This window comes from Dryobates pubescens, chromosome Z (genome assembly GCF_014839835.1).
Source record: "Dryobates pubescens isolate bDryPub1 chromosome Z, bDryPub1.pri, whole genome shotgun sequence".
Lineage (NCBI taxonomy): Eukaryota > Metazoa > Chordata > Aves > Piciformes > Picidae > Dryobates > Dryobates pubescens.
The window spans coordinates 39,598,113-39,617,219 of NC_071657.1; the positions used below are offsets into that span (position 1 = coordinate 39,598,113).

General features: G+C 41.2%; 1 protein-coding gene across 1 annotated transcript; it reads right to left on the minus strand.

The window, feature by feature from the left end:
• Positions 1-1,934: 1,934 nt before the first annotated feature.
• TMEM175 (transmembrane protein 175) lies at positions 1,935-14,092 on the minus strand. The gene is made up of 10 exons (XM_054178497.1): positions 13,819-14,092; positions 13,213-13,251; positions 12,100-12,197; positions 10,107-10,158; positions 8,809-8,844; positions 7,480-7,563; positions 6,669-6,830; positions 5,897-5,975; positions 3,373-3,514; positions 1,935-2,838 (listed from the first exon to the last, which is right to left on the minus strand). Exons 1-10 carry the CDS (start codon positions 13,981-13,983, stop codon positions 2,175-2,177), a joined length of 1,521 nt encoding a protein of 506 aa, XP_054034472.1. The 5' UTR covers positions 13,984-14,092; the 3' UTR covers positions 1,935-2,174.
• Between the last annotated feature and the right edge of the window lie 5,015 nt (positions 14,093-19,107).

Consider the following 19,107-nt stretch of genomic DNA (forward strand, 5'->3'; position numbering starts at 1 on the left):
AGTGAATTTAATCTTTGCACACTACTGTGAAGCACTCTCATGCTGAAAAATCAAACTGAGCAAGTCCAACATTCCTGATGACTGACTTTATTTTACTGAAAGATCCATTTGCACACAGTAATTGACTATGCTCCAAACTTACCTGGAAGTTTGAGTTGTCATAAGCAACAGCTTCCTGATAAATTTTAAGAGCATTATTTGCACTAACTCAGTTGCTTTCAAATAAAATGTAAAGAAGTTGTAAACCATTTCAAAGGTTTATAATGATTAAATGAAAATCCTATTCTGCAATGAACTCCAGTGATGACTGTTACTCTTGTAAAGAAAATTAAGAGTTCTGTATGCCCATGATAATTCCGAAGCCTGCAAATGGAAACTGCATCCTTCAGCAATCTATAACAGATTTTTTCAGCTATCACTGTTAATGGAAGGCAGAACAAAATACTGACTTGCAAGTGGATTAAGAATAATTTAAAGAAATGCTTTAGTTAGCCAGTTTTACTTCGTTTGATGTGAAAAGCAGAAATAAAGGTCCATAAACTTTATTTTTTGCACTGATTGAAATTTATTACAAATACACATAGTCACTGCTTATTATGCACCCACTGCTCATTAGAAACAGAACATAAAGAACCAAAAGTGCTTTTTATTTACTATCAGAAGAACCCTGGGATACATAACACAATGCAGAATCCTACTGCAAGTCGTTCAACCTCAACCAGATGTAAACCCCCTTGAACATCTGAACATACTCTCACAAGAAGTACATATTGGTACCAAGGTGCTTCAAACCAAAAGCACAGGTGCTTTCAAGGCTGATGTCAACTAAAATGAGGTATTACCTTAGTCTTTTATCACTAACAATTACTCAAGGGATACTTTGCCACAGTATTTTTTTTAAGAGGAACAACAAAATCCCTCAAATGCCTTTAAATATGGCATTGAAGTTATCAGGCACTAAGACAGTTCAAGACACAAACTAATGGCTTTGCCAAAAAGAAATGTAAAGGCTTCAAGGGCAGTCAGAGGATAGATGACTCTGCCCACTCCTGTACAGTTCACTGAAGGATAATGTTTTATAAGCATAAAGCTTATCAAATTGCATATAATAACTATAAACCAAACCAAACCAAACACTACAGACTGAAGCTTCCACAGATTTATTTTACTGCCTTGCTGAGACTCAGAAATCTATGGGATCCCTTAGTTAGCCTCTACTTAGGGGAAAAACTCAACTCCCTTACCTCATAGGGAACTCTTCTAAGTAGCAGGAAAGTCTCTATGCTCTCTGAATACAACATCATGCATTCAGAGTAGCAGAAGGGTGTTTCAATAGGCATGAAAACAGATGCCTGAAAAATTCAGACCTTACATTTCAGATGAGCAGCTGCTTCAGAACTGAAAACAAATTTACATATAGTCCCATAGCTCTTTGAATGTCTTCCTTGGGAGATATCAAAGCTAGTTCAAATTTTGGCTACATAGCCACATGAATCCCCATGTTTTAAATGCATCCTTTTTTAAAAGGAACAGATATGCCTGAACAACTTGTGTTCAGGTAGCCTGCATGAAGGTCAGAATTGCACTTCCATCTAAAGTCACACTCAAAGCCACTGAAACACAAGTAGCACAAATGCTAGCACAAGTCTGTGACTGTGCAGAAGAGGCATGGTAACCATTAAAACAAATAACCCAAAACGCAAGCGAACAAAATGGGAGACCAGCAACCTGTACGCAGAAACATTCTACCATGATGCACCATCCAGAAAACCAGAGGTCTCCATGTCTTCCATGCCAAACTCCCTCTTTAAAAGAGAGTCAGCTTCCACACCTGTGTTTGGCTGCCATATGTCAGAAAGAAAGCGCATTTTACTGGGCCATCCTGTTTATGCCCTTCTTAACTGATAATTACTGCAGTGACATGTCAAGCAGCATTTTTCTTCCAAGAGGGTAACTCTAAGGGAATGGGAACATGCTTTTCTTTGTATCCCCTATTTATGCGTTTTTTTCAATTACAATATTGGAAAAAGTGTCTTAAGCATGACCAGCTAAAACTTAAATATGCCCCAGCTAATGCAGGCTTTGGTTTAGATCAATGTAATCCACATATGATGGTAATGTGAGTTAGAAGAACTGAAGTTAATATTACAACTTCACATGCAGTGTGCAGAGATTCAGGACAGTGTTTCAGTAGGAGACAAACAAGCCTCCTCTTCTTCTAGCAACACAACCTTCTGTCTTGAGAGAGACATCACAGACTTAATAACAGTTAAAGAAATCCTAACAAAAATGCGCAAGGCAAGAAAAGCAAATGGGATTACAATCTGCATGAGATGGAAAACTGCTGTGCTAAATTCACTCAACAAGCATGTTAGGAAGAAGGCCCCAAGGCTAACACAAGGGTAGAGAGCCAGCTTGGCAAACATGAAGGCATGCTCCTTGCCACCATACCTAGCAAAAGGATGTAAAGTTTCCCTTTCATGGAGGAGGGCTGTAGTCCATATTGCAAACTGAAATATGCTGGCAAAGAAAGTGATAACACAGCTGACCTGAATGGCTTCTATTTCATTGTGAGACTTCTCTGCAAATTCACTTGTCAGCTGGTAAGCCAGTGGAAGCCCACCAATAAAAGCCAAGGAAAATATGTTAAGCAGTCCCATTAATCGTGTGGGTTTTATCACATAAAGGAAAAGGGAGTGATGGACAAACCACAGGAGTCCAATTGTTACAAATGAGCCAAAGTAGGCAAGGTAGTTGGGCCCATATTCACTTAAAGCTTCAAGAAGGCTGCCATGGAACTTCTCCTCAACATCTCTGGGATCAGCGACATTGTCTTCACTGTGGAGAGAAAACTTACTTTAGTTTGCCTATTACTGTTACAGCAACACAACTGAAACAACACTGAACCACATCACTTTACTCTGAGCAAGCAAGGAACAGCAGGCATCCACTTTGCAGTTCTCTGATTTGTAACTCAAAATCTTTTCACTAGCAGCTCTGCAAATAAACTAGATCTGAAAGGAAATCTGAAAGTATGTTGGCATTCCTTTACATTAATATAATAAAGCTGCCACAGTGACTGAACAGCTTTTGTTGACAAAAGCCTTTTATCTGAAAACATGACTAAGGAAAAAGGAAGTTTTGTTATTTGAGACTCCCCACTCCAACATAATTAAACAGACTGATTTTCACTACTGATGAAGTCTGGGCAGCAGCCGTACCTTTTGTTTGTGTTCTGTATCTTTCCAGAAAATCTAAATTAACCACTGCAGGTTTTAGAAGACAATGGTTAATTTTATTTCCTCAGATGTCACATACAGACAACAGTAGCATATTTAACAGCAAAGCGTAAGAGGCAACACAAAGCCTTACCATATATCGCAAATAAGCAGGGTTGCTACGATGGCATAGACTCCATCACTGAATGCTTCTACACGTTCCTTACTTAGAGGCTCACTGAGGTAAAATGTGAAGGTTTCTGAGCTATGTTGCTCCTCCTCTTCATCTCTCTGACCTGGAAACAAATCCAGATGCTTATTAACAGAAGAAAAAATCAAGTAGCATGAAACAAGGTAGTTAACCTACTGCAGCCTTCCTTCCTCTTGTCCCCACCTGTTAAAACCTGTACCCAGTGAGACATGACCTGACTGGGAACCACTGTGCCCCTGTCGCAGCAGGCACGGGCAATATTTGTATGTTTTTATTCTCCGCCTCCCAGGTTCTAACTTAAGTTGTTTCAGAGTATCAGGGAGTCTGAGAAACAGACTGATGGAGCCAAGCTCTGCCCTCCCTGAGACAGAAACAGGAGCCACCCACCAGAAAATAGCCAAGCTCAAGGGGACCCTGTATCCTGTAGCCTGCCACGCTAAAGGCAGCAACACAAATGAAAAGTGAATGGAGGCAAGTTCACATTCAGGGTGTCAGGCAAACTGACAATGGAGTATGTGGATGATGGTCCATTTACACCAGGTGTCTCCAAGGTCAGAAAGGCCTACCTCCTCCATCATAACTACCTCCACAAGGAAGATGGGGTATAGCTGTAGATAGCCCCTTCTGAGGGTAACAGAGGGTCCAATAAGTTCCATACTACTGATGTCATCTATCTGGACATAGTATCCTTTTCTCTAAATTGGAAAGACTGTGAATTTGATGGACTGACTGCCCGGTGGATAAGGAATTGGTTGGATGGTCACACTCAGAGGGTAGTGGTCAATGGCTTGATGTCCATGTGGAGACCAGTGACAAGTGCCATCCCTCAGGGACTCATACTGAAACCAGTGCTTCACCAGGGACACAGTGGGATCAAGTCTGCAGATGACACTGAGCTGACTGGTGCAGTGGATGTGCCAGAAGCAAGGGATGATATCTAGACAAGCTTGAGTAGTAGGCCCTGGGGGTAGTGGTAGATGAAAAGCTGCACATGCACTACTAATGTGTGCTCATGGCCCAGAAGGCCACTTGTATCCTGGTCTGCATCAAAAGTGTGGCCAGCAGGTCAAGGTGATCCTGTAGCTGCACTCTGGTGACACCCTACCTAGAGTACTGGGTCCAGCTCTGAAGTCCTCAGCCCAAGGACATGATCTATTGGAGCAAGCCCAAAGAATGGTCACAAAAAATTATCAGAAGGCCGAAACACCTCTCCTGTGGGGAAAGGCTAATAGAACTGGGCTTGCTAAGCCTGGGGAAGCCTTACTGCAGTCCTTCAGTACTTAAAGGGGGCATCAAAGAAAAATGGGCAGTCTTTTTAACAGCACCTGTTGTAACAGGACAAGGGGTAATGGTTTTAAACTAAAAGAGGGTAGATTTGGGGTACATATAAGGAAGACATTTTTTACAGTGAGGGTGGAGAAACATAATCACAGGTTGCCCAGAGAACTGGTAGATTCCCCATTCCTGGTAATATTCAGGGACAGGTAGACTGTGGCTCTATGCAACCTGCAACCTAGTTAAAGAGGTCCCTGCTTAGTGCAGGGGTTGGGGGTGGATTATGTGACATTTAAAGGTCCTTTCCAACCCAAAGCATTCTGATTCCATGATTCTATGATTTCTGCCTTCCTGTTATAGTTGCTGCATGGGGGAGTCAAAGCATGCTTCCATCTGCAGTGTACATAGATGGACCTCTTCACTGAACAGCACCACAAAGGTGTTACTCTTCTGACTCACATTGCAAGTGCCAATTCCAACGACATGATCTGTTCAGTGTTACTGTAGTCAGTTTATATTGCTCTCAAAGAGGAACATTCCACCTTTTGGCTGAGTAGGTTGCAGGACAAGATACCACTTTCTCTGGTATTTTGGCAGTGGCAACCTCATTCTCAGCAGAGTTTAATCGCAGCTCTGGCTGATGGTGTGACTATGCAATTGTTAGTGCTGACAAAAGGAAGGTGAAAGAACACAAGCAAAGGAGTATGAGGGAAAGAAGTATGGGTTTAGGCTGACTTAAGCCATGTGTGAAGGCAGACCTTTACACCATAGCAGTTAGATTAATGAGATGTAACACCCTAAACACTTGGTGGTCTGGTTGACACTTTGAAAGCGTGGGACCATGTAGCACTGCTAGGAATAAAGAGCTTGTTTCCTGTATTTTTCAGTCCCCATTCTCCCTTTTTAGGAGGTAAAGGATATATGGCTTGCAGCCATCACTCATGTACTTGTGTGTGGGTGCATGCACATGCATATTCAGAACAAACCAGAGAGGTTTTTGCACTCAAAAAAAAATATTTTTGAATGCGCTTTGTCTTCCACAAATCCAGTCACCAATTAGGGGAAACCAGGGAAAGCGGGAGAAACTGGGATGGCAATAAACCTCCAAATCATGTGATTCCAAACTGTTTGCACAACATGCTGACAACCCAATTACTTATTTGAACATACTCCTATGAGTATTATTACTCACCAACAATCTTGGTTTTACACCACATAAGGAATCGAGTGAGATGTGGTAAAACGATTACAAGCCCAAGAAATACATAAGACTGTGGAAAAGAAAACGAACAAGATTTGGTTATCAAAATACAAATCACCTTCCAAGTTTTATATGAAATTACCTCAATCCTTAGGTTTAATCACATTGAGAAAAACAAATCTTCACATTATGACATGGAAGTGGCTCACCTGAAATGCACATGCACCTCCTGGTCTGGAGGTGACCCACTTCCATTTAATAATCATGGCACAGGAAAAGGCTGTGTAAAAGCAGACCTTAGCTAAAAACATTTGTTTTGAGATAAAGGTTGGCTGACTGCTTTTTCTATTTGTTCTTACACTCTGAATTAGTGAAGAAATTACATTTCACTGGTCTGCAGTTTGTGCAGTATGTCATGTCTACTTCATGCAGCCTTCCATGTTATCTTGTGAAGCACATCACTTGTGATGAGCAAGACACTAAGTTACAGTTTAGAAGACTTGCTTCTAATTAAGAGAAGCACTAGAAAAAAGTCAATCAGAACAAGTAAAGCAAATACTGTAGTAGAATATTTTTCCAAAATTATCTAAGCTCAAATGGATCAAATTATGGATTGGTATCTAGGAACTGAACAACCTGAATGCAAAACATAAGCCATCATCACAGAACTGGCAACTGAGAAAGTCTGTGTATTTAACATGGACACCTAAATACAGCTAAGAAACTGCTGCATCAAAGCTTTTTGTTAACTGGGGGGACTTACCAAAGGAATGAAAAAAAAAGAAGAGATGGCTGCTAAAAAGCATAAAGCCGGTCCTCTTAGGATAATCTTTAAGATATGATGTTTACAGGCATCATGATTTACAGAATTTATATCTTGATTCAGCAAGTGTGGGTGATGGAATCCATACACTACTATCACAGCCTGCAAGGAGAAGAGCACTGCTGAAATTACTACATAAAAGAATATGCAGCATTTAAAATATAAAACTGTAAAATTATAAATCAAACTGCAAAACACAGTTTCAACTTTATTCTGAACTCCCACATGGAGGGTTGGTCATAGAGACTTTTTAGATTTCACAGTACACTGTATGTCAAGATTTTAGTTTCCCTGGCAGTGCTTGTCATGACCATGAATCTTATCTGAAAAGAAATTAAGATCTCCACAGTGAGGAACAGAATGCAACATGGTACTGTGCCAGGAGAAAACCAGTGCCACTGGACTGGGGGCTGAAAGCCCATGTTCTCAGTCACTGGCACAGCTCAGTAAGAACATCAGCAGGAAAAGTCTATGGCTATTTCCCTAAGGCATTTTTAAAGACTTTGAATCACTATTCTGCAAACTTTGAGACAGTTGATTTAGTTGCATAAATCAGCTTGCCAGGGCAGTGGCAATACAAACTATCACCTTAAATACCGATACTATATTACCACAACAGGCACAACTTTGATAAAGAATGCTGTACACATAAGACATTTAGCAATTTATACCCATAGTTAAGAAACGTAATTTTACATCTACCCTGGAAAATCTATGTAAAAGTAAAAATGGAAGTAGAGAACATCAATACCTGTATAAGGCCAATCACAATAGCACAGACACTGAAGAGGAAAATGCCAAAAGGTACCTCTGGAAAGGAGGCCATTAAGGAAAACTAGGGAGGGAAAAAAAAGGAAACTAGATCAAATACTTAAAATTAAGAAGTCATGTAGGAGTAACAGCAGAGAAATGGAAGCACTCTTCATTCAATACTGAAACTCAAAACCCTAAGTAGTGTTTTGCATTTCAAGGGAATTCCACTAAATGCAATTTCTAGACACAAATACATGCAGGCATCCTGACAAAAGACATCTGGAGGGAAGGCTTCACTCTCAGGTTGACACTGCAAAACCTTAATCTCTCTGACACTCTCTCCATGATAACCAAAGAGTGGCTTGTAGCTGTACATAAATTTCAACAGTGTTTTCAGTGGACAAGATGCTCATAGCTGGGAAAATTCTTGATACTCAAATACCTTTTGTAATAATTTTTATTTCTCTACCTCCATGGCTGCCTGTTGTATTAATTTCTGCAGCTTCCTTAGGGTAAAAAACAAAACAAAACAAAAAGGCAGGGAGTAGTACTAGAATAACATTGCCAACTAAAAAAAAAAATAATTGTAAAACTCAGATTCAAGGCAAAATGAAAAGTATGTGCTCTCACTGATAAAGATTGTATTACTGACCACAGCCTTGTTCTTTGTGGACTAATACGTAACACAGAAGTATTTGCAGAGTTAACAGGTGCCTGTCATATAAATCTGTTATGCATATACAAGTCAAGATGCATTTTAAGCAGATGTTTTATTCTGCTAACATGGTGCCCAGTTGCAAATATTCTTGCTAGGTCTAAAGGTCGTACTAGAAATTGTGCAGGACATCAAACGTGCAGACTTAAAACTGGGCAACTGGCTGCAAGAATCAAGCTTGTCAAGTAAGTCAAAAGTGATACCAAAACCTGCCTAAATTACAGAAGGAAAATGTTCTGTCATCTAAAGAGGCATTTGAAACACAGCTCTAGTTCCCTTACGAAATGCTTCATTCCCATTAGGCAACCTGGGTATTTTTCAATATGGCTGCTTTTAAAAAGAGAAATAATGGGAAACTATGGCTTATAATTTTTCTTCTAGAAAATATGTCTGCCACGTGTATAACATGCAGTAATTGAATGTTAAAAACACATCCTCATTAGTTTTAAAAAAGTAAGGCCTAGGTATTACAATGTATTCAGGTTTCATACTGTAATAACACTTCCCTGGGTTTCCAAATACTTTGGTAAAGTCCTTCCAAATTATAAAAAACAAATAAATAAAAAAAAATTTGTTATTTAAACATACACCAAATTGTAGAAAAGTACTTACTGTGTATGGCAAGAAAGTTATGACCATCATACACGCCTAAAAAAAGAAAAAAAGCCTACTGAAACACTAGGTAAAATGCAAACCAAGCAATTCCTTCATTAAAGATGTGTCCAGAGAATGCAACACAAACATATGGAAAGCTTGTGCTTGCATCATGAAGAAAATCAAATTTCTGAAGCTGCTAAGCTTCAACTGTTACAAATGGCTAGTTCTGTATATACCATCCATGTTTGCTATCCAGACTGTGCAGGCTTGTTTTAGATGACCCTACAGTTCTGCCAGTTTTACAGCTGTAAGTTTTGCCATCGTTTGTAACAGACTTCCTTCTACAGCAGCAGAGCCCAAGTACCACGCTTTCTAGAGAGGGATCTCTGATTTGTCAAAAACTTTCATTTCAATATAACAATTTCAGTAACAAATATTACATACATATATATATACATACAAATATATATAAAGCCAAATTATATATATAAAAAACCATACCCCAACCACAAAGAAATGCATTGCTTTGAAAGTTCCATTAGGTAAGAATTACATGCCTTAAGGTAGCCCTCTAACATAATATTCTGTAGCGTTACCAGGTTTAACCTCAGTATTGTTAGTAATAAAATTAAATTAACTGTGTGGTTGCACACTGTCAGAAGGTAGAATTTGAAACAAAAATAAAAAGCTCTGTGTGAATCAAGAATATATTCATCATTGCAGCATTCCATTACAGTAACCATGAATTTTACAGGGTAGCTTGTTAAACAACATGTTCAGATAAAAGGCAAGTGTAAAGTTCAAAACACTAATTCAGGAACAAGTCTCTCTTTTTAAAGATCAGCTTTTTAAAGATCATGTAATCCTCTCTTTCAAATTGACTTCAAGATGAATTTCTGAGCAACTCAGAGGAATGACTGAAAGCATCATTTTAATTCAAACCTACCACTAAGATGTTTCACCACAAAAGATATAGCATTTGATTTTCTTAAGCCTGAAGGACAGATGCTTCAGTCTGATGCAAATCAATGGAGTCAACACTTTTGCCTCTTCAGTTCTCTCAAATGAAGTTCAGACTAACCTCTTGCAGAGCTGGTTTTGTCTTATAGTAAAACATGCGAAAGTTTAAAGTAAGTTAGTTACCAATCACCCACTTTGGGTAGTAGTAATTCAAGCACTTTTTATCTTTCTGACTTAGAAATTTGTCAGTTAAGGCTATTTAAATTAGAAATTTTTGGATATGTACATACAGAGCTAAGAAAAAGGGACCCACACTTGCTGGTTGTGCATCCCGTATGTCTGACAAGACTCACCAGATTTAGAAGAGCAAGGACATCATCTATAAGCTCTATCACCTGAAACAACCTGGCAATACAAGGTAAGATATCATAAACAAGCCATCTTCCAAAATACTTATTACAATACTGTATATAAAACATTCTCTTATTATAGGGGAACCTAATTATCTTCTCTCCAGACTTTGCACCAGTAGCCCAGGTGCTACCAAAAGCCATTAGCTCAAACACAGAAGTAATTTGTTAGAAAACTTTGAAAAATGAGATACAGCCCAGTTCAGTCATGGAGTAATTATTAAGAACTTCAGTTCTTTTTGAAGGACAAGTGGCACATGATGTACCAAACTGTTTTAGTTTGCTATACTGCCCTACCCCCCAGTCCTTCTCCCTCTGTCCTAAAACTACCTATTTACTTCAAAGTAAATTTCACTGTTAACAGCCCATTCATCTAAAGATGTCAGTCCTAACTCATTAATTCACATATCAAAATGCTAACAATGCAAATGGATATAACTCTTTGGAAAAAAATGAAGATATGGGGCTGATTCAATAGCAGATGATGACTGTTCTCTGGAGAACTTGCCATTTCACTGCAAGATGAAATGCCATCAAGTCACAGAGCAAGCTACTCGTTAGCTTTCTCCCACAGCAGCTTTATTTCAGAACAGGTCTATCTTTAACCACCTAACAACACTGGGACAGGACAGCCAGCAAACTGCAAGTGAGCAGCACAAAGGTTGGAGCCACACAACAACTATCATTAGCTGTCAATTAATTCCCTATTTACTTAAACACAGGCAGGGCCCAAACTAACTGGAGACAACAGCCTATGCTTGTTGCTCAAGCAAATGCTTCTGAAGCATGAACAAAGGCAAGGTTTCACCAGCTGACTACTCACACAAGAACATGAGCAAGTCCATTTGATATTCTGATGCCAAAATAAAAATGCAGTCACCAGACTGACTTTTAGCTTGTCAGACAAAGCAACATTGTGTGGGGTATGAGCCCTGCAGTAGTACTGCATGGATCTTCAAGAGCAGATTCATATGTTAAGAGTCCATCCAGAGCCTCACATTTTTGTCTTGTAGGCCATTGTGAACAGCTATCATTCTGATTTTCTCCAAGTTTTACTTGGGATACAGAGGCAAGTTCATACTGTTAAGGCCTGAGTATTTTCACAAATACTGATTTTTCAGGCTACGAATTATTTATGCTGATGATGCAGCAGAGTTGTTATTATTATGCAAAGAAAATAAGCTTTTCTTCCAGACTGTTCTGCAACTGGCGAATGAAATTACTGATCCACAGAAGCACTGCTTAGACTCCATAGAACAAGCCATTCTCCACAAAATCTGTAACTGTTCAAAGACTATGCCTCAGCACTTATTTCTGCAAGCAAGGAAAAGTAACGTGATAAAAGCACTCGTGTGAAGTATCAGCTTCAAACATTGCATTACAGGTCTCATTCCTTTATTTGAATGATGTCAGTTCACCTAAGGGAAGACTGTAGAAACATCAGTAAATTTCCAGAAACTGTCCTGATTCTGGTATGATGACTACACATCGATTTCTTTTTCACTACCAAGATGTAAATGGAGGCCCACACATCTACAAAATGCAGCATCTGCAACATTAAAAATCATTTTGTAAGAAGCACTGCTGAGGAGTAGGAGAGACTGTATTGTACCAGTCCCCCTATCTATGTAGCACACATCTGCTTTTTTTAGCATAACTAGAAGTTTAATTCCATCTAGAATATAAAGTAAAATGAAGAGTTCCTAACACTTAGAAGGTCAATAGCGGTCATTTTTCTCTGTATGACTCTGTCAGTGGTGTAAGAGTAAAGCTGTTCTTTGCTTAAGGTACCATTTCTTTGCAACGAATTTTTAGTAATACCCAACATATGGCAATTCAGAAACATATCAGTGTGACAGAAACGTATCAGGTCATGGTTACCTCCTGCCCTTTTAAGCAATAGTTTAACTTTGGAGTTAAAACACTGCGTTCCTACCTTACATGAGCTGTCCATGCCACTGTGACTATTAAGAAAGTCATCAAATAGACTGCAATTTTTGTTAGAAGAAGTTGCTGAACACTTTCACCTAGTTTCTGAAACAAAATGACACCCGAAGACAGAAGAAAAACCAAGAAACATTATATGGTGAAATTATTAGCAGTATTCACAAACAAGGACAGTTAGCCATGCTTGCCATGAACACAGATCCTTTTCAACAATCTTTTTATTACTATTCAGATGAACTGGTTTATTAGGCACTTGCAAATATGCTGCAATGTGTTATGAGAGTTGTATGATATATCAACACATTTCTTCAGTTTAAAAAAAGGCTTCACAATGATCTGTTCACCTTGTGATTCATTTATGTGTAATACATTTCAGAGGAGGGCTGGCCACAAAATGCCTCCATCATTCTCTGGAGTAGAAGCATGATACAAGTTTTCACGTGTTGACTTCACAATAAGGATGAGGTTAGCTTAACCACATCATGTACCACCTCAATGGCTTAGACTCATGTCATTGGCTGTGTTGTGACTCATACTCCAGTTTCCAAAACTGAGACAAAGTATCTGTCTAGGTCTGTTTTTAGGAACAGAAAAAATAATTATGATTAAAAACAAACCTTATAAAATTTCTCAAGTGACTTGCATGTTTCCTAACATTCCTATTCCTTTTGGAATATTTTCTGTAGTCTTTTTTTTCCCATCTTTGCTAATTCTGTTTATTACTAACCTAATTTTACAACTAGCATTCAGCTTGCATTATTTAAGTGGCCTCTCTAAATAATGATGTAGTATCAAGAAGAGCAGATGTTTTCTGAAAGATGTTTTGGGCCGATAGGCATTTAATTCTTAACACAAAAGTAACTGGATAAAACCTATAGCCTACAATACACAGCTCATTCAGATGCTTAATTACAGTTGCAGATTACACAAATCTTCAGAATTTTTTTTTCACCCCAAGTTCAACAGCTCCTCCTCCTCAGAGAAATTTCTGTTGTTTTTAATGTTACCTAACAGTTTGGGCTTCTTGGAATTTGAAGTGGGGGTGCTAAACTAGTATGCCACACATACTTGCAAAGACTCGACAAACAACAGAATCATGTACCTGGTCAGGATGTACTTTTGTGTGTGCCACTGGCAAAATCTGAAATAACAAAACCTTATTAGTACATTACATGTTTTTGCTTATCGAAGGCTTTATTGAAATCTAAAAACTTCAGGTGGCCGCACGTATTCCTGGATCCCGAAGCTGCTATCCGCCTGCACCACTGGAAGGCAGAACCACTTTTGGGCCGCACAGACACCACCGTTACCCTCACACCACCACGGGCGTCTTGCGGCCCCGGAAATGGCCTGCCGCGCCGGCCGGCACCCGGCTCCCAGGCTGCGGCACCGGGGCGGCATCTCGCGGTACCGCGACGGGAACGCCGCTGGGGGTAGCGCCGGCGAGCACGGCTTCCTGGAAGCGCGGGGCAGCTTTCCTGGAAGGGCAGGGACGCAGCTGGGGAGCCCAGGACTACCTGCAGCTGCGCGGCGGCTTCCCCTCACGCTGCCCAACAGCGAACCCCAGGCCTCGCTGCCCGGTCGGGCCTCCCCGCGGCGCCAGACCGCCCCAAACCCCGCCACCCCACCGTCACCGCCGGCCTGCCTTCTGCGGCGGGGCCGAGTCGGGCAGGCCTCACGCCACGGCTGGGCCGGGCTTGGCGCTCACCATCACCGTAGCGATGATGGATAGCAGCGCATCGCTGTAGGCCTGCAGCCGATGCGACATCTGCGTGCTGCTCTCCTGCTCCGGCTCCCGGCCGCGCACCGGCATCGGCTCGGCATCTGCCGCCCCGCCAGCGGGGACCAGCACCGCGGCTGGCGGAGCCGACATGGCCCCGCTGCGATCCACCCGCGGCGGCGGCGGCGGCTAGGCGGCCGCTGGGCGGGGCGGCAGTAGCGGTCCTCTGAGTGCGGCCTGCCGTGAGGCTGCTGCCGCCAGCCGCCCCACCTGTTTCCCGTCTAGCAGGAGATGGGAGAGCGCTGCCGTGGGAAGCAGGCATATACGCGTGAATTCGGGGTGGTTGTACTTGTGCATGCCTCTCTTGGTGTCTTGAAATCTTGACGTTGATGGCCATATACAGGTGACATGAGTTGGTGGGCACCAGGGGAAGTAATAGTATTAGTAATGATGTGCTGATGGGTTATGTGCTACCATTATGTACATAGAGTTGATGTCTATATGCCAAAGATTACCTGTAACGGAGGTGGTGGTGTCTGGAGATTGTCTGCCTGGTTTATAAATCATACATTAAAATTCATCCATGTCTCATCACTTCAAACTAATTGACTTTTATTTTATGGACCACCACCTGTCCTTTGGAGCTGTGAACTGGATGTTTTCTGGTTTTAGTAAGGTTGTTATTCTCTTGGCGTGTTTTGTTCATACTGTGATAAAAGCCTCTTTGGAGTATAGAGGGTTCATAGTTCTAGGAGTTGTGTAGTTTCTGAAGGTAATAGTATAGAGGCTAAATCAGATATGTAGTTGGGTATGTACTACAAACTGGATTGGATTTGTAATAGGCCTTTGGGAATATAAGGGAAACTCTTGTCACTAGAGGTTAATGTCTGCAAAGAAGACAGAGGGGTCCTGTAAAAACTTTGAATAAATGGACGATCCACTGGGCATATTCTTATGGGGTGTCTCAAATTGATGGAGGACACAGCTGCCTTTTATGCTAGTTTCCCAGATGCAAGGATCCCTCTTCTTTTCCACATTGGCTGGGGTACTTGGAATGTATAGAGTTCCACATCTGCCTGCTAGATGTTCTCCCCTTACACTCCCCTGCATTGTATGTCACATGTTCATTAAAAGTAGGCTTTATATTTACCCTGGTGAAAAAGTTAATATTTATTACCACGTTAAGCCTGCACACTATCCTAAAAGTTCAAAAGTTTAGGCTGTATCCAATGGCTACTGATTTCTGCTGTCTTTGAAGGACGCCTCATTAGTTAAGGAAATGGAGGCTTCAGTGATAAGGCTGCAGAGACTGTTAGGTACAGGCAGTAAGGCAACGTCAAATTGCTGAGATGGCACAAACTGTCCCAGCCAATCAAAATTTGGAAACATTTTTCAACAATTCCTCCTTTTGTGCTCGTTACTGATTCCTAGTTCTCTTTTTATTATTTCAGGTTGTCCATTGTAGTGTCTTTATTTGTAATGACATCTCTCTGTCCTGTCAAGGAGGAAGATTCCAGCAGGTCTGCTAGAACTGCTGTGGAAATCTCTGAAATTCATAACCAGGAGTTGGAAAGGAACCAAACAGTACGATCTAGTCAATACTCAGTTTAAGAAGGATGTTGAGATACTTGAATGTGTCCAGAGAAGGGCAACGAGGCTGGTGAGAGGCCTCAAGCATAAGTGCTGTGAGGAGGGGCTGAGAGAGTTGGGGTTGTTTAGCCTGGAGAAGAGAAGATTCAGGGGACACCTTATTGCTGTCTACCTGGAAGGCGGTTGTAGACAGGTGGGGGTTGCTCTCTTCTGCAAGGCAACCAGCATCAGAACAAGAGGACACAGTCTCAAGCTGCACCAGGGGAAGTTTAGGCTCAAAGTGAGGAGAAAGTTCTTCACAGAAAGAGTAATTGGCCATTGGAATGTGCTGCCCAGGGAGGTGGTGGAGTCAGCATCCTGGAGGTCTTCAGAAAAGGATTAGATGTGGCACTTGAAGCCATGGTTTGGTTAGTCATGAGGTGTTAAATAGTAGGTTGGACTTGATGATCTCTGAGGTCTTTTCCAACGTTGTTGATTCTATGATTCTAGGAAATCACTCAGCTATTCCCCAAACTGATCAAGAGAGGTGTGCTGTGTCTAGTGGAAGTCAGCTCTTAAACCAGTTAGTGTCTGCAAGGCAGTGGGTGGATGCTGTAGCCCTACCGATACGCCAGAACTAGTCAGCCTGTGAACATGGTATGCCTGAAACTTTGAATAGTCTTTCTGGAAACACCTGTGAGAAAAGGCATAAATCTTAGTTACTTTCAGAAGCAAGAAGAGGCTGAGGGAAAGACCTGAAAAGCTGTGAGGCCTCACCTGGGAAAAAGCATCTGCTTTTTAACATGCGTATGGGAAAACTCTACTCAGGTGCTAGTGACAGGCCTTAGCAAAGAATATGCTGGGAAATGTCTTTGGGAGACTTGGTGGAGTGCCAGAAATTGTCCAGAGAGAAGGGCCTAAATACACTTGCCCATAAGAACAGCAGTTATTCTGCAGAAGTTTCCTGAGTCAGGGGTGTGAACAAATGGGTTGACCTGAGTCATCTCAGATCTGTTGATTGCATCTGTTGAACCGGTTACAGAGAGGAGACTGACACCCAAAAAGCACTTCAACTCTGAGATGTCAGAACTCATTTTTTTTTCCATAACCAAATTGAACTGTAGTATTGTATAAGCAGAATATGTAAGGATTTCAGCTGGGACTGGTGTGGTTCTGTGGCTGCAGCAGTAATTTTTTCATGAGGTCCTGGGATGTAGAGGATTATTGAAAGTTCAGCTGTTAAAAGTGATCCCATTTTAAAAATGGCTTCTATTTTAACCCTCCATTTTCCACAGCAGATTTCTGAATTTGGTGATACTGATAGGGTTTTTCACAGTTGGCCAAGAAACATCAGCAAAAGAGGTAAAGGGATTGATCTTCCTTGGGTAAGTTCCCCAGTGATGAATCTTGTCTAGGACAGATGCCTTGTAAAACACAACCCCACTGTCACAAGCAATAGAAGTATTTTCTTGCAGGGAATTTGACATAATTTATTGCCAATTAACAAACTATTACAGAATCTAGTATTGAAAAATAAGACAAAAGATCACTTAAGGAAAAACTTCCTTCTGGACACTGCTCCTCCCCACTTGCTGACCTTGGGAGTCCCTTGGGAGAGGTGATAGGGAGCTCAACATTTGGCTTAGTGTGTTGTGATTGCTATCCTTTCACTCCTTGTTTCTGTCTCCGCTCCTCTGGCATGGTCTTCTCCACCATCTGCAGAGCCCTCAGAAGCATATCTGCTCAGTGTCTTTTTTTGTGTGTCTGCCCACGCCTGAGTCTCTGTCTGATGTAGTCCTCATGCCTTCCCATTTCTCCTGCCCTGGCACCTCTTCTCTGTGGTCTATTCTATTCTATTCTATACTGCAGTGTCTCTTGCCACTGTTGTTTTTTTTTTAGTTTCTTACTTAACAAAGATTCACTGCTCCATGGGGTTTTCTTCTTCCTTTTTTTTTTAAAATAAACATTCCATGCTGGTGTTGGAGCACACATATACCTTGCACTGTAGAACGTGCAGGAGGAGCATATGTAATAATGTACAATGCAAAGCACAAGTATCTTAGAATGTAGTGAAATGGGCAGGGAAATATGAGTTTATGATGGAGGAGACTGGAAATTCTTCATAGGAATGCTCTTCTCTGCTTTAAATGAAGTGTTTTACTGAACATGAATCTTGAGCTCAAAGCCTATTCATTGCAAAGAATTTAAATACTCCCAGGCACAAAAATCTCTGTATTAATATTGTCTAATTTCTATTGTGTCATACTAAATTCTGAAGCTAAAGAAAGGCAATGAAATGGATTTCATAGGGCACTTCTGATAATAATTAACAGTGGTTTAAAGTCTTACTCCTTATTACTCTTGTTCACACACCCTTAAGCAAACATTAAAAAAAAAAAAGAGGAAACCCCCAAACAGAGTCTTTTTTCTTCAAACCAAGTCATCTCTTCATTTATCACTCTGTAAGGTGCTGGTTTTCACTGAGGATGACTGTACTGTTTGTAGTACAGTACCTACACTTAAGTTACCACTGTTAGACAATGACTTGCAGCTGAAATACAGTTTTGCTTCATTTTGGGGAGAAGGTCTGCTTGGACTCATTTGTTTAAGTTCTTTGCCTTCATTACTGCTTTTATTACCTCACTATTGGGGAGTGTTGTGAAGTGAAAGCATGCTGCTTCCTAGCAGAACGAACACACATGTCTTGCAAGATATTTGGTGGTGACCTGGTAGGGGAATGTAATTTGCTTGTAATGGCTAGTAGTAAGGATTTCAGTTGTAGGTGCAGTTGTATCTATGTCTTGGTACTGTTGAAGATGCTTATCTTACAGAGCTACTTTTTCAGAAATTACCACTGATTTAGAGAAGCTGAGCTCAATGTGATGTATTGCAGCTGTGTAGGCTGCTCAGCAGGACAGAGGTTTTTAAGACCAGGTGCACCTCTTGTCCTTCCTGGGTAGCTTTGTGGCATTGCACTGTACTCAAGTGCTCCAGTATGCTGTTGCGCTGTGTTCTGAGCAAAGCCAAGGGCAAACAGTGCTCCCAAAAGGGAAGCACTTCTTCACTTGGTTTACATACTTTGAATCCATCTGTTTCCTGTTAGCATGTCTGCATCAAGGTAAACAGCAGGAGACTGTGGGCCCTGATGGGATTAGAGAGCTGCCTGATGTTGTTGCTCTACCATTCTCCATCATCTTTGAAAGATCACGGGGAATGGGAGAAGTGCCTGAGGACTGAAGGAAAGCCAACATCACTCCAGTCTTCAAAAAGGTTAAGAAGGTGGACCTAGGTAAAAACAGACCAGTCAGCCTCACCTCCATCCCTGGAAAGATGATGGAGTAGCTCATTTTGGAGGTCATCTGCAAGCATGTGGAGGAAAAAAAGGTTGTCAGGAGCAGACAGCATGGATTTACCAAAGGAAAGTTGGTGTTACTGAATAGGTAGACACAGGGAGAGCAATGGATGTTGTCTTCCTTGACTTTAGCAAGGCTTTTGACACTGTTTCCCGTAACATCCTTGTGAGAAAGCTCACCAAGTATGGCTTAGAAGAGTAGACGGTGAGATGGATTGAGACCTGGCTAAACAACAAAGCCCAGAAGGTTGTGATCAATGGCACAGAGTTCAGCTGGAGAGGTGTAAGTAGTGGTGTTCCCCAGGGGTGAGTGCTGGGTCAGTCTTGTCCTACATATTCAACAATGACCTAGATGA